The following is a 14,738-nucleotide window of genomic DNA, read 5'->3' as shown; positions in this document are numbered from 1 at the left end:
CTTCACCGTGTAGATAATTTGATTTGTTTAATGAATAAAATACAAGGCTTATACCACATTATGGTACTACATTATAATTAGTAATAATATTAATAATAAAAAGTATATAAATAATAAAGATAAGATATTTTTTTTTATATTAATTATGATTCATTGTTTCAGAAACGTCTGTAGGTTTCTGAAAAAGACGCGCCTACAGAAAAAACAAAGCAGTGAATGATAAAAGTTTTTTAACAAAGAAATTGACAACGGTTATATTATCGTTAAAAAAATCCCTTACAGCCTTCCTAACATTACGTTTACCTTTATCATCTTTGTTTATACTATATGTATGTTTGAATCTGTTTATTAATTTCTACTTTGTAGTGTATATTTCTATATATCAGTAATTCATAGTTAAGTTTGTTTTTGTTTTAAGTTACCTTTATTTTTCAGACAATTTAATCGTAAGATCGAATTCACCCTCGTGAATGTCTTTGTCTGAAGGGGTCGGTTTCCTAAAATTGTCTTGGCACAGAATTTGGCTGGAATTAACGCGAAGGGAGTTTAGCTTTTAGTGGAAAATAAAAACGTATTCTAGAATTTAAAGATTACTCCGGTAGATGGCGATGTGTAAATAAACTGTATCAGTATTATTATATGTACTTGTATATACATAATCGGGTCTGAAAGTAAAAAACAAAGGACATCTGCTCTCACACAATCCTTTGGCCAAGAACATTCCTGTCACGAGTATTTTAAGATTTCCAAATTTCAAGATGGGTTTGACCTTTACATTAAAATATCTTGAATATTCATTTTAAATGTTTAAAAGCATAGCTTTTAAATAATTAAGATTTGACTCTTTATTTTGACAATATAATGCATTATTTCAGATCTGCAATATCACTCACTTAGGTTTTATAAATTAACTTCAAATATTTGGATAATTTTCAGCTAAGGAAAATAACCAAGTGATTATTAAAATAATATAAGGCCAGGTTTCTGTGCGATATAACGTCTGCGAGAAGAGTGCAATTTTTTTTAGCATTCTCGTAGTTCTTGGGAATTTTTTGATTTCAGGTGGTATATATAAAAATATATGTAGGTATAAAAATGAGCCACAATCTTTAAAGACTTGCTTTTTATTTAGACTAGTAAAGTTTTTTAAATGACGTTTTTTATTCTCTCAAAGTTCGTATAATCTATACATATGTTGTTAAATGTGTATGCATTTTTAAGCTAACCATCCTTTTATACGATTGTAAAGGATTAAAATAATAAAAGGCATTTAAATTCGAAGCTTCCAAGTCAAGGTTTATGCTTAAAAATTTGCCAATGTGTTATAAATCCTGTACTACGTAAGTTAGAAATGTAATGAAACTATTTTGCTTTAGTCGCAAATAAGTTCGCTGAATGAAGCCTAGCAAGTTTAGCTATTCCTCTTTGAATAGGGTGACAGTATTGTAACCTGACTGACGAGAAGAAATCCTTCACAAAGCAAGATGGAAAGTACGCACTTCATAATATATTCCAATTCTAAACAGTTACACAAAACAAGTTGCTATAAACAATAGAAAAATTCACAAAATATAAGGTCGTGAAAGGTACGAATTTTTGTAATAATTATATGTTTATTTACAAATCGGCTGAATTCTAAACTAGCGCGATCAAATCTTGAGCGTGGGATCAAAGTAAGTGTAATGTGGATAAGACATTTATTTATTTTATAACTGAGTGTTATTAAACATAATTTAGATTTAAAAAAAAATTCTTGTCTTGGCTCTTGAAAGTTGCAAAGATTTTACAGCTGTTTTAAGGGCCCCCTATAATAATAATAAAATACCTTTTTAACTTACATGCTTTTTTAATAAACAGTAGTTTTCTTAAATCTAATTTACATAGCGAAAATAATAATTTATAAGCAACCACTTTGGTCAGGTTATCTGTCGACATAGGCCTTCCCCCAATCGTTTCCACGTCTCTCTATCCTTGGCAGACCTTCTCCATCCTTTTGGTAGATCGTCCACCCATCTTTTAATTTGACCTCTGATACCACTGTATCCTTAGTCCATTTTTCTTTGTTAGTCCTCATTATATGTCCAGTATAGTTCCATTTACGCTTTCTTATTTTTTGTAGCACATCACTGACGTTTGTTCTTTTTCTTATTTTTGAAGCTGCTGTGAAGCGGTAGTCTTATATTGAGCATGCTTCTTTCCATGCTGCGTTGACAAACCATCCCCTATAGGTTCTACCTTATAAAAATACTTGACATACTTTGTAGCTGTAATTATAATGAAATTTGACGCACTTGTAAACCATAAAGTGAATGTTTTGAATTCACTGGTCAAAGTTCGACTGCTTTTCTAATGAATATAGACTGTATATTATGTCACTGGTCACTGACTCGTGACTATTTTTTATTATTATAGGAGGGCAAAAGATCCTACGGGACGCCCAAAAAGGGCGGTCATCGCAGCCCATGGCCACCCATTTCTAATGTCGGCAAATACTTTAAAAAAATTGTCAAAACATATTCGTGGATACTTAAAAAACGCAGATTTAGTTATTATTTAAGTAAATTTTTAATTGTAACAAATATCTTATCTTAGTATTATATCTACACTTACATTTTAGAGTTAAAAAGGTCTTATCCTCACTAGGCAATGCATGATTATAAAATATGTAACGGCGTTGCAAACGAATTCAGTCGCTAGCGAGTCGTTATACTGTGAGTGTGTGTCGATATTTTGGATATACCTAGGTGAGTAGTGCAAGAACGTTTCCTAATTACAAAAAAATATAAATCATATATAATATTCTAAAAAAACAATTCCAATATTTTTTTTATCTTCATTCGTGTAAGATAATTTAGAAACTTATAATCCTTTATTTATATTATATATAAATAATTGAATATTATAAGTATATTCTTTCATTGATATTATAAATAAATAATTGATTATAAGTATAAATATTAGTTATATATTTTCCTCCTTTACCTGTGCAAGGTAAAGGTGTGATAGTAACTTTGAACTCATTCTATGAAATTGACAATTTATCTAATAAATATTTAATGTGCAATAAAAAAGTTTAAATAGATGGTTGGTTAAAGTAAGTCACTTTTTATTCTAAACTTAAGCAGATCGTGGGTAATATCGCAAGCTTCTTCCCGAGGAGTTAAATAATGGTATAGGCCATGCTGTGTCCAGATGGTGCTCTGGTTTTATATTAATTTTCCTAACGGCTAACTTAAATCTTTAGAAGAAGCAAGCATTTTTTTTCGGCTTGTCGCAGTTTGGTCAATCGCCTGAAGGACAGGTCAGAAGGTCACCATAGTGAGCGAAGTGCGAAGTAATGGTCCACGTCTTCTCCGATAGAGGCGGTTTTGTACCCTAATCTGATTAGAAGCAAGCATTATTCCCTACACAGTATATAAGTACTATGGTGTTCTTTTCCACTTAATTATATTTTATTTATTATATAAGTCAACGGATAATCATTATTATTAATACATTATTACACATATAATATATCTGCCCAAGTTCTTACGTACGTACTTACATAATTTCTATATTTAAACAATATTTGTAAGTTATACAATAAAACGCTAGAGCCATTTTGGAACTTAAATAACTTCCTTTTGTTGGGGAAGTATCCTAAACCTACTGTTGTATTCAAATGACGTGATATAACACTCGTTAAATGATATTTGCGTGCATTTTGTCTGTTCCATTTTAGATTATATTATTATTAACAAGTGTACTTGATGTCCTTCAGTAAGAGTTAATGATTTCTTACTCCATTTAGAAAACATATAATTAAATTGAAAATGGTTGGGTGTAACCCAAATTAAGTGCTTATAAATATATATTACCAAATTTATTTCTTACACACAAACATACAGTTTTTACAATATTCTCAGCCTACGTAGTAATTGCCTGGAAGAGATCGCTGATTAGCGATAAGGCCGCCCGTTGCATCCGTTATAATTTTTATGTATTGTGTTTCTTTTATTTTCAACGAAGTGTAAATAAATAAAATAAATAAATAATAATTATTACAAATTGATAAATTTAATGAATTATAACAAATTTAAAAAAATTATTCGCTCTATTGCGATATTAGTATTATTGATAACTTTTTAGTGAATGAAGCTGGCCTAGGCTTGGCTTGAGTTTGTGATTCTCTACCCTGGGCTTCAATGGTATTTTTTCTAACAGTGCATTTAGCACTCTAGATCCTAGAGCACGCACTTACATTCTCGTGGGCATAAAGGCTTGGCTTATCTACCAATATCTCCTTAATCGGAAACAAACACATTTTTTTTGTTTTTTTTTTTTTTAAATACAATTCACACCAATTGACCGAGTCCCATGCTAAGCTGGTGAAGCTTGTGTTATGGGTACTTATTGCAACTTCATATAGCAATAAGAATGAATTATGCTTGGCCAAATTACATTTCATATCATTTTAACCATAGATTAATAATAATTATTATTTAAACCTTACCTGTTTTTAACGTTCCAGTTGAACTAACAGCAGATTCAAAAATGTGCCTCTCATTATATTGACCTCGAAATTTTGAATATAATAAAATTTTATGAATATATTTGAAATCAATGCTAAAAATAACAATAACCCAAATCTTAATTTACTTGTAACTTGCGAGTTGCGGCTTGCGGTGTAGACAATTGCTAATAATCAGACATACAGTCTATCATTACAATATTGGGTTTCATATACAAAATAAGAACCACATTTCATTGAATTTAAATGTTTAAATTATATTAATTTGGCTTTTTGTAGCGGGGAACAGTGACAGTTCGTCCGCACATTTTGGGTTCGAACCCACATCCAGGGTTCGAACCCAAAATATAAAAATTGATACCAACGCAATTATCTACCTTGCTTTCAATATCTTAATACTTGTTGATGTTGACGACTCGTGTTGGAACACCCGGACTGCACTTGACCGCGCGATGGTCCGGGGGGATGCTCACTTCAAACACTTATGATAGTATATCGTTACTCATAGAAAACATATAATTAGCTTTGATTAATGATATACATCATTTCATTTTAGTTTGACGCTTTAAGAGAATGGCATTATAACGGAAATTAACTATTGTACACGTAACACATGTCTGTCTACGATTACAAATTAACCGTTTCTTGTGCGTTCTTCATTAATTATGTTGAATGAGACTTCGTCTTATATTTGATAACGTTTTTATTGTGTAATAGTTAGTAGTGTTTTATTTATTTGTTACCGGCGTTAAGACAATAATATCTATTCTTATTTGTTATTTGAATTGCGATTCGAGATTTCACAGTAAAAAAATGTTCGCGTAAATTATTAAAGTACTTTTGGTAAAGTCGGTTAACCGCAATGTTTTGCATCTAGTGCACCATAATTAAAATAATTAAACAAAGAAATTACAGGTTTAAAACGAATTATGTTAAATCATGTCGCACGAAGTTCATTGAATTTGAAATAATGGCAGACCTTAAATTGAACTATTATTCTAAGTCTAGGTGTATTGTGATGAAAGAAGGGTTCGGTGACAATTGATACACCATTTCTATAAACAATAAATATTAGGCATTGCCTCGATGCCGTGGCTCAAACTTAATTTCGAAAAAAGGCACACAATTGTCAGTCGCAGGAATCATGGGACAAAAGGAACGGACTATACAGTCACGAAATAATATTGAGGGCATAATAAAAATAAATATTGGCAAATATACAATTACAAGTGCGACTGAACAAGTGACAAGACCTAAGAGAATGTAACTCGTGGCGATTGGGCTTGTAAATTTTTTTCCCCTTAACAAAATTAAAAATCTATTACAAATAATAGCAAACGTAATAAAGTATTAAGACATGTAAGAAGTCCTAAGGCGATATTATTTTGAGGTGGTGAAAAAGATATTAAAAACTGTTCTCTGTTTTTGTATATGTAAGATTTACTCGAAACCTCCAGTAGGCTTCTGATCATCTTCCTTATTTATCCTAGCCAAATCCCCTCTTCTCCTATCAATATTTAAAAGCCGTTCTTTTTTCATAGTGAAATTGAAACTCGTAAGTAGATATTTAAACCAAGCCCGCGGTATAAGTTCCGGATATTGCCCTTAAAGCAAACAGCAAACAATTTCCTCAGATATCAGAAGAAACAACTATCAGTATTTGCTTTCCTAAGAAGCCTCCTTGACGACCCGAGCCCCGGGCCTCAGTAGTTAATAGGGGGCAGCACCCCTTTCATATAAGACAGCTTCAGAATTTACTATATATTCTTAACCTACATATTAATAATAATAAAAAAATGGAGAAATAGAAAATTATAACAAATTAAAAAGGTCGGTCCCTGTGGCAGTGTACCTTTAATGCTGGAATTTCCTAGCTGTATTGCGATACTTATTCGTTGAGAAAGATCTATCTACTATCTACTCTGTGCACTTCCACCCCACGGCCCAAGAGTCTTAACTCCAAAGGGAACTAAACTAAAGTTGGAAGTTGTTTGTGGTTTTTAATTTGAGACTTTGACATTTAGCGTAACGCATTAAAAAATATGTAATATCGTCTACCAGAATATGTCTTAAATAAAAAATATGAAAACTCTTTACGATGCAAACTTCACATACCAAACTAAACGTATAATTAAAGTATATATTATTTTAACCCATTTAACTATTCTAGTGTATATTTTTTACTAGATAATAAAAGTGAGGACACACCGTGTGAAAGATGATACGATCACAATTACAAGGTTCCGCTGTTTTGACATGAGCCATTGCGTTTAGCGGATTACAATATACATTCTCACTGAACCGATTTTAATACGACTTAGGAAGGCTCCATTATCCCACTTTTAACCTTTTTATAAAAAAAATACATTACTAAAAACAATCAAATGATTATTGCGATAGTGATGCGATTTGAAATATTATTATAATATATCTATTTTTTTTTAATTAATGTGTGGACCTAAAAGCTATATTTAAATTCAAGATAAAAATATTTGTAATACGTCCGTATAAACATATCATTTTACATAAATTACGTAAAATTATATTTTATTGCTTTCATAGATTAACACTCAAGTGATTACAATGAATCTTCTCGGGGTTTTAACCATTTAAAATGATTTCTTAATGTTAGATGAATTTATACTAAACCACGGAACAAGTAATTAAAGTCTAAAGCAATAAATTAAACGATTTAAATGCGATTTTGCATAATGTAACAAAACCTCGAAATCACAACAATTGTTACAATTGTTAAGCCGACAATAGCATTGTCCCATAATGTAATTAAAATTGCCACAATTACAACATTTTTTATTATTTTCTCATGGACATTGATTGGGTTAATTCTCTTTGACGTGTCCGTGTAACGTGTTATTCTTGACGAGAAGTTAATATCTTATAAATAAAAAAGTAAAAGAACTCTTAACAAAATTAAATATGTTTATACACAAACGAATAAATAAATATTGGTAAAATTTTACTAAAATCCATACGTCCATACGTAAACATATTTTTAATAAATCATTTGGTTAGTTGCATATTTAGTCCAGTATTTAAGACACGTCCTAAGTATATAATATTATTTATTGTCAATTAGTTTTGGCAATCGTTCGCTATAAAGTGAGGGTTCTTAATCGACATCCACTACAATTTTTTTATAAAGCTTGCTGAAATGAATCAATTTTCTTTTACTTTATAAATTAGTCAAAATTATTGATGTACACTAATAAAAAGACTCAAATGATTTATTTTCTTTTCAGAATACTTGAAAGTCCGTCAAAATGAAAGCATCTTGGAGCAGACTTCACTTGGGTTCCGTTGGAATTATAGCAATGTTGTTATACTTCATTGATTTATCTATAGCTGTAAGTATTTCTAGTTGCAAAAGTCCTTTTTTGCCTAACACACAGCGTATCTTTGACACTTTGGTCTCTACAACGACCTATCCTTTACGTTTAAGCCAGTATTGCATACAACCAGGGCTCGAACCTTTTACTCATTGATTTAATAAGTTATTATATCAATGAGTAGCAAGTAGTACCCCCCAGTACCAGCTCCTTCCACTTGACCGTATTCAAGGAAGAGCGGTTCGAATCGTCAACGAACAGTCACTTTCCGTACGGCTTGATCCCTTGGCATTGCGAAGAGATGTGGGGTCTCACAGCATCTGCTACCGCATTTACCATGGAGAGTGATCAGAGGAGTTGCAGCTGCAGCTGAGTCTCATCATCGGAAGTCGAGGATAAATACGAAATTCCATCGGTATCACCTCGATGTTCCACAATTGAGCGTTTTTTAACCACCACTATGTGGAACCAGGTGCCTACTGAAATATTTACAATACGACTTAGGGTCCTTCAAGAACAGAGCGTACCAATTCTTAAAAGGCGGGCAACGCACTTGCGAGCCCTTTGGCATTGAGAGTGTCTATGTTAGTTATTATATTACGCAAACATGCTTTTTTAATTCAATCTATTTTTTATTTTCAAAATCAATTCCTATAGAATCGCGTTTTAATTGTTTTTTAAGTGGCTTGAGTAAATGCAAGTTATAAATGGCTTCATTATAATGAATATATAATTAATTTAATTAAATAATGACTGAGAATTTCTCGGTTACTTTTTAATAGCTTACTGCTAACACAGTAGAACTAATAAATCAATTAAAATACAGGTTTCATTGCATCAGTTTTTAATTGACAGTAGATCTAACTTAAACAAATGTTTTTACGGAATGCCACGCTAACTTTGAGTTACGTTAATAATTTAGTTAATTTGCTTATAAAAAAACAAATGAAAAAACTATATTATATATAATAAAAAGGATGTTTAGTAAGAAAGAAAGTGCAGTAGGATCCCGTGCCGTGGGACGCTAGTTCATTCCATTTGACATAAATACGGTATTAGACAATAATTTCTACATAACACTTACATTTTATAAATAAACTATTGTTGCCCAATAAGAATACATTCGCATTAAGCATAGGACAGCTTGAGAAGATGTTCTATAAGATTGCCAGTGAATGTAATCGTTAGTGAAAATTTTGTTATTAAGAAAGTGGATAAAGATGATGACTATAATTCAATGACAAATTAAGATGATAACGGAGTCAATACATGAAGAGTAGACAGATTTTTGATCCATTTCACCAATCATTTTTGATGGAGTGATACATGCTAAAATATCAAAACTTTAATTGTGTATGTATTTATTTTTTCAGTCTCTAGACGGTTACGTCCCCGGCGAAGACTACCCAGCCTTCGAGGAGGTGCCCAAAGGCCTCGCATTCACTTGTGATGATAAAATACCTGGATATTATGCTGATCCAGAAACACAGTGCCAGGTATAGTCAAAGTCAAAAATCATTTATTCATATAGGTAACACAATATACACTTATGAACTTCAAAAATGAAATATACATTAAATGCTTCTAATTTTACATTTACTACCAGTTCTCAAATCAAGGGCGTAGAACGTAAGAGAAGAACTGGTAATAAACACTCTTCTTTCCTACTTAAAGCACATCTGCAACTCGCCTACCACCCAAAATGTTGTCAAGTTGCAAGAGGAGTTTTTATGACTAATATGTCTAACATGCACATTACATGCACTTACGTAATTTTAAAATATTGTTTATTGATATAGCTATAAAGAAAATTTTTCTGAAATAACATTTACTTTTTTTCAAATCAAACACCTTTTTCTGAATTATTCCGCTTTAACACTTCTTAAATTTACATTTATTAAGTGAGATCCTTTAACGTAAATATTTGCGTTTTTAAAGTGCTAAAGCTTAACTTAACTTAACTTTTAAAAGTCTTTCTGATGTGTATTAATACTTTATGTCGTCAGGTATGGCACTGGTGCGTCCCAACCATTGGTGGAAACATTCAGTACTCGTTCCTTTGCAACGCCGGCACAGTCTTCAACCAAAGAACGAGAGTTTGTGACTGGTTCTTTAATGTAAGTTATTTATTAACATTTTATTGTTGGCGCCTTTTTAAAATTTATATTTTAATGAATGAAGCTGATTTTGAATCAATACAATTAAGAAGCTCTTTAGAAGCGATATAGTGATTACCCCATTGGTGATAATATAGCTCTTATTCAGGTTATTTAGTGATCATTGTGTTTGATAGAACTTGAATAAACTTATGTACCTTTTAATCCAGGTGGATTGCCCCAATGCCCCAGCATTCTACGCGATCAATGAGGACCTCTACAAAGACGAAGCTGGCAACTTTATCGCAGGAAAAAAGTAGTATAACAATATTGAGTGCCGTATAATATAGTACAATTGCGTTAAAAATAATATTCATAATATAGAATATCCTTAATATCAATCGTCAAAGTCTAGAGCAAACTTCATAAAATATTTAGAAATTTAAGTTAAAACAAAACTAGTTTTAATGTATAATTTAGAAAACATCAATTTCCCAGATGATAATCAATGAGATAATGATTGTAATATATTTTTGGCGCATTTGAATTACCATTTAGATAAATTTAAGCCTAGGTTAATTTTTAACGCCTGATAATATAAAATAGCAAATGCCCGATAGTATATGTTTTTTTTATCTATTGTTAATTTAAAGACGTCTATATCATTTGTATATGTATGTTATTTTATATGTTTATATAATATTTATTTTTATATTACAGATCACATAATATTAACACAATTTTCGACAAAAGACGGTTGATGGCGCGAACTAACAGACAAAATTATATACTAACAACTGCATCAAAATAGACTAATAGAAACTTACAGAAAATCGTAGCAAACTGAAAAGTACAATTATTTTTAATATAACAATAGTGCCAAAGATTTTCTGTAAGTTAAATGTAACGTAATGTAAGACTAGGAAGTTGTGTTGACTGTGTACCACTTCCGAAAAATAATATATTTCAAATTTCACTTAATATAATAAATTAAATTATTTGACTACATGACACATAATATAACATTCAATGTACTATTTTTCAGATGCATCCACTCTTTTTAGTATTCCTTATTTTAATTATTTTTTATTTTATTTGAAATATATATATTCGTTGTAATATTTTGTGTTTAAAAAGAAATAAACTTTGGCACATTTTTATTTAATAATAAATTAACTAAATTACGATTTGTGATTAATAGCAATAAATCTATCTGCTCTCCAGTAATATTTTACCTATTTTTAATAATTTAATAAAAATAATCGTGTTTCTTTGAAAATCATGTAAATAATGAATAGTTACCAATAACCAAAATTATAATTACTTTGTATTTTTATAAAATAAAGTTATGATTATTACAATGTTGAATTATTCCCTATATATTAATTTAACTACAGTAAACATCCCTTTAAAACGTCAGAGTTATTGTTCAGTGTTTGGTGTAACCAGAGAGAATTACGTATATAGGAAATAGAGTAGATATACTAAATTCGAAAATTGATTTCTAGAGAAAATTATTTGATCATAGTGCCAGAAAAATGAGGTCGTTAAAAAATATATAACGCCTGACGGTATATATAGATGGCGTGTTTTTATTTTTTCCTAATGCCCGTTCTTCATGTGTAAGAATGAAGTACACACAATTGCGTGAAGACCACCTTTTGTAAAGTTGAACAATCAGTGTTAAGTGTTTTAACATTAGCAAAAAACATAGCAACGATGGTATTATGTAATTTAAAGAAAATAATGCAAGTCAATATGTCTTTATGTCCATACCCCATATTTATGAAAATTGCATGTTAAAATGCCAATTTACAATTTATCATCATTAAAACATAATTTTACAAACAAGTACCGTTGATAAACCCGAATGCCCAAAAAGTTGAATGATTGTTGTCGACTGGAAAAACTTGTGACAAAATGACAGTCAAATTAACGAAGATTTATACTGCAATAATAGAAAGTTTCATAGCTGGTAGGTTCTTTTATAAATTACAGAATTATTCGACGTTAAGTTGGGAAACATTTGTTTTTATCTTTATTAATCACATAAATATTATACTACAAACATATTTTTGCAACTCTACAAATCGCAAACTCGGCCCAGGTGGGGCCGTTCTTTCTTCCATCCTTCCCATTCTCACCTCACGGCGGAAGCTCCCCAGTATCAGCTCCTACTACTGTATTCAACGAAGAGCGATTCGAACCGTCGATGACCAGACACTTTAAGAGCGGCTAGATCGCTTGGCGTTGCGAAGAGTTGCGGCATGTCTCTGCATCTTCTACCGAATTAACCAGGAGTGTTCCGGACATGCATCTAAGTTTCACCATCGGACATCGAGGTAGAACACGAAATTCCACCACTCGACGTTTGACGTTCCACAACTGACAGTAAGGCACATTTTGCCGCGCACCTCCACTATGTAGAACCAGCTGCCCCCTAAGGTATTTCCAAAACCAATTCTTATATTATTTTCTTAATTTCCTAATTCCTATATTCAACTTAATATTTTGGCAGTGTGAGGGCCCTAGGTTGTATTTCAAGCTTATCGTATCAGGTGAGGTTTTTCGTTTAATTCCTGTTTTTTTTTATTTTTATATAATAGGGGGGCAAACGAGCTTGCGGGACGACCAAAAAGGGCAGTCCACGCAGCCCATAGACACCCATTTTTAGTGGGTGCGTTGCCGGCCTTTGAGGGAGGAGTAGGCTCGTTTTTTAAAAATTTGGAGGTCGTATCTCTGAGGGAAGACCCCCCCCGGGAGCCGATTCCACAGTTCGCTAGTTCGCAAAAGAAAATGCCTTGTGAAGCGGACCGTGGAAGACCTCCAACCATCAAGATGATGCTGGTGAAATTTAGAGGTCGTTCGGCTCGTACGGTGTTGAAAAGAGGCAGGAGGGATCAACCCAAACAATTCTTCCGAACACTCTCCGTGATAAACTTTGTAAAAAACGCAAAGAGACGCAATGTCTCTGCGTAGCGATAGAGAATCAAGCCGATCAGTAAGACATTGGAGATTGACAATTCGACAAGCCCTTCGCTGAATTTGGTCAAAAGGAAGAAGCTGGTATTTGGGAGCACCGGCCCAGAGATGCGAGCAGTATTCCATATGAGGTCGTACTTGAGCTTTGTAGAGCTGCATACGTTGCACCTCAGTGAAATACTGCCCAAAACACCCAGCTTTTTGGAATCCAGTTTGGCTTTTTCTTCCAGATGACTGCGAAATTGGACTTCTTTCGAAATGCCAACCCCAAGGATACTGAGGCTGTGTGACGAACTAAGGAGAGCGCCTTCAAATTGAGGAGACACGACAAAAGGATCTTTCTTGGCAGAAAACGAACAAACCTGAGTCTTTGTAGGATTAAACTTAACAAGGTTGTTACTACCCCACACGGAAACCTTCTCCAGAATCGACTCAATTTCGAGAACAAGTATGTTACGGCTCTCATCGACTTCAGATCGATTTATTTTATTCATTACATTTATGAAATAACATAATAAATAAAAAAATAAGGGATGCAACGGATGGCCTTATCGCTTATTAAAAATGATATGCATGTACAATGGATATAACTAAAAATAACAAAACTAAAAACTAAAAGTTATATACGAGTAAAAGACAGTACAATAAGGAAAAGGTGACAATGAAAAACGGTGACAATAATGATTAAAATTTAATAAATTATAATTTTAATTGTTTAAAAGGGTCTCCTACGTGGTCAGATGATCATCGGGATCATCTGCACAAATCGATAGAACTCTTAAATATGACAACATTTCTGTGTGATTTTAAAAAGGAAAATAAAGTATAGATAAAATAAGCTATAGATTAAGTAATGTAATAAATTCATTCGATATATTCTGAAGTTGGTTTAACGACTGTGAAAAAACTCCATATTTGATTTATGAGCTGTTTTGATTTTAGCTGCAAATACATGAGATTTATAATCTGAGAGGGCCAGATGGATAATAAATGGAAATAAATAAATATTTACAACATCAAGCTATTTTTAACAATATATCATTCATAATATGTATATCATCAAAATTTTAATTTACTATATTTTTAGTGAATACTACTGAACATAATAGAAGTAATTGTAACAAATAGTATAATCCTTAATTATATTAATCTAATAAAATTTCCCTGTTAATAAAATTATAAGACACGCAAATGATAATTTGATCCTTTGACCGATTGTCAGTAATACTACTTAATTAAGAATATCAATTAATTACGTCTCCACTTGCTATAATTTTTTATTAGTAATTTTTTTAAATATCAAATAATTAAGTATAGGAACTAAAATAAATTGATAGGTAGTTTGTTGTTTTTGATGTTAGTATTATCAAAAATTATTCTAACAAAGTATAATTTGCAAATAGTTTTTATTACATATCACAAGTAAAAAGTTAAGTGAACCAAGCTTGGTTTTTTACATCATCTTCAATTTGGATAAATAATAATAACATAATAGTTGGTAGAAAATTTTTGTATTACCAGCCATGAAGGGTTGGAATAACTTCTGAAAGAAGAAAATTTGACTATTCCTCAGGCACATTGCTTTATAAAAAAAAGCTCCTACTGTTATAAAATTAGCAATTTTAATGACGATATGTATACCCATAATTCTCAATCAGGAGTTGGAGTGCCTACTTATTTCTTGTTTAACTGAAAAGTCTGACACGATAAATCGGGTAAGAGTTTTTATCTCACATTTTTTGAAATGAAAACGTATACTAATTTAATATTATATAATATTTAATTAGGAATATCTTAATCGAT

General features: G+C 31.6%; 1 protein-coding gene across 1 annotated transcript; it reads left to right on the top strand.

The window, feature by feature from the left end:
- The first annotated feature begins 2,635 nt into the window (after positions 1-2,635).
- On the top strand, positions 2,636-11,283 carry LOC125055202 (U-scoloptoxin(01)-Cw1a-like). The gene is made up of 5 exons (XM_047657535.1): positions 2,636-2,744; positions 7,771-7,875; positions 9,231-9,353; positions 9,864-9,974; positions 10,184-11,283. Exons 2-5 carry the CDS (start codon positions 7,792-7,794, stop codon positions 10,271-10,273), a joined length of 408 nt encoding a protein of 135 aa, XP_047513491.1. The 5' UTR covers positions 2,636-2,744; positions 7,771-7,791; the 3' UTR covers positions 10,274-11,283.
- Positions 11,284-14,738: the final 3,455 nt, after the last annotated feature.

Source organism: Pieris napi, chromosome 13, assembly GCF_905475465.1.
Source record: "Pieris napi chromosome 13, ilPieNapi1.2, whole genome shotgun sequence".
Lineage (NCBI taxonomy): Eukaryota > Metazoa > Arthropoda > Insecta > Lepidoptera > Pieridae > Pieris > Pieris napi.
This window is presented reverse-complemented; position numbering and strand designations above follow the sequence as displayed.

Excerpts from the sequence above, each read along its gene's own strand:
- LOC125055202 (XM_047657535.1), top strand. The coding sequence starts at position 7,792 with ATGAAAGCATCTTGGAGCAGACTTCACTTGGGTTCCGTTGGAATTATA. Across the intron at positions 9,354-9,863 it reads ATCCAGAAACACAGTGCCAG|GTATGGCACTGGTGCGTCCC; the intron begins GTATAGTCAAAG and ends TTATGTCGTCAG. Across the intron at positions 9,975-10,183 it reads TTTGTGACTGGTTCTTTAAT|GTGGATTGCCCCAATGCCCC; the intron begins GTAAGTTATTTA and ends CTTTTAATCCAG.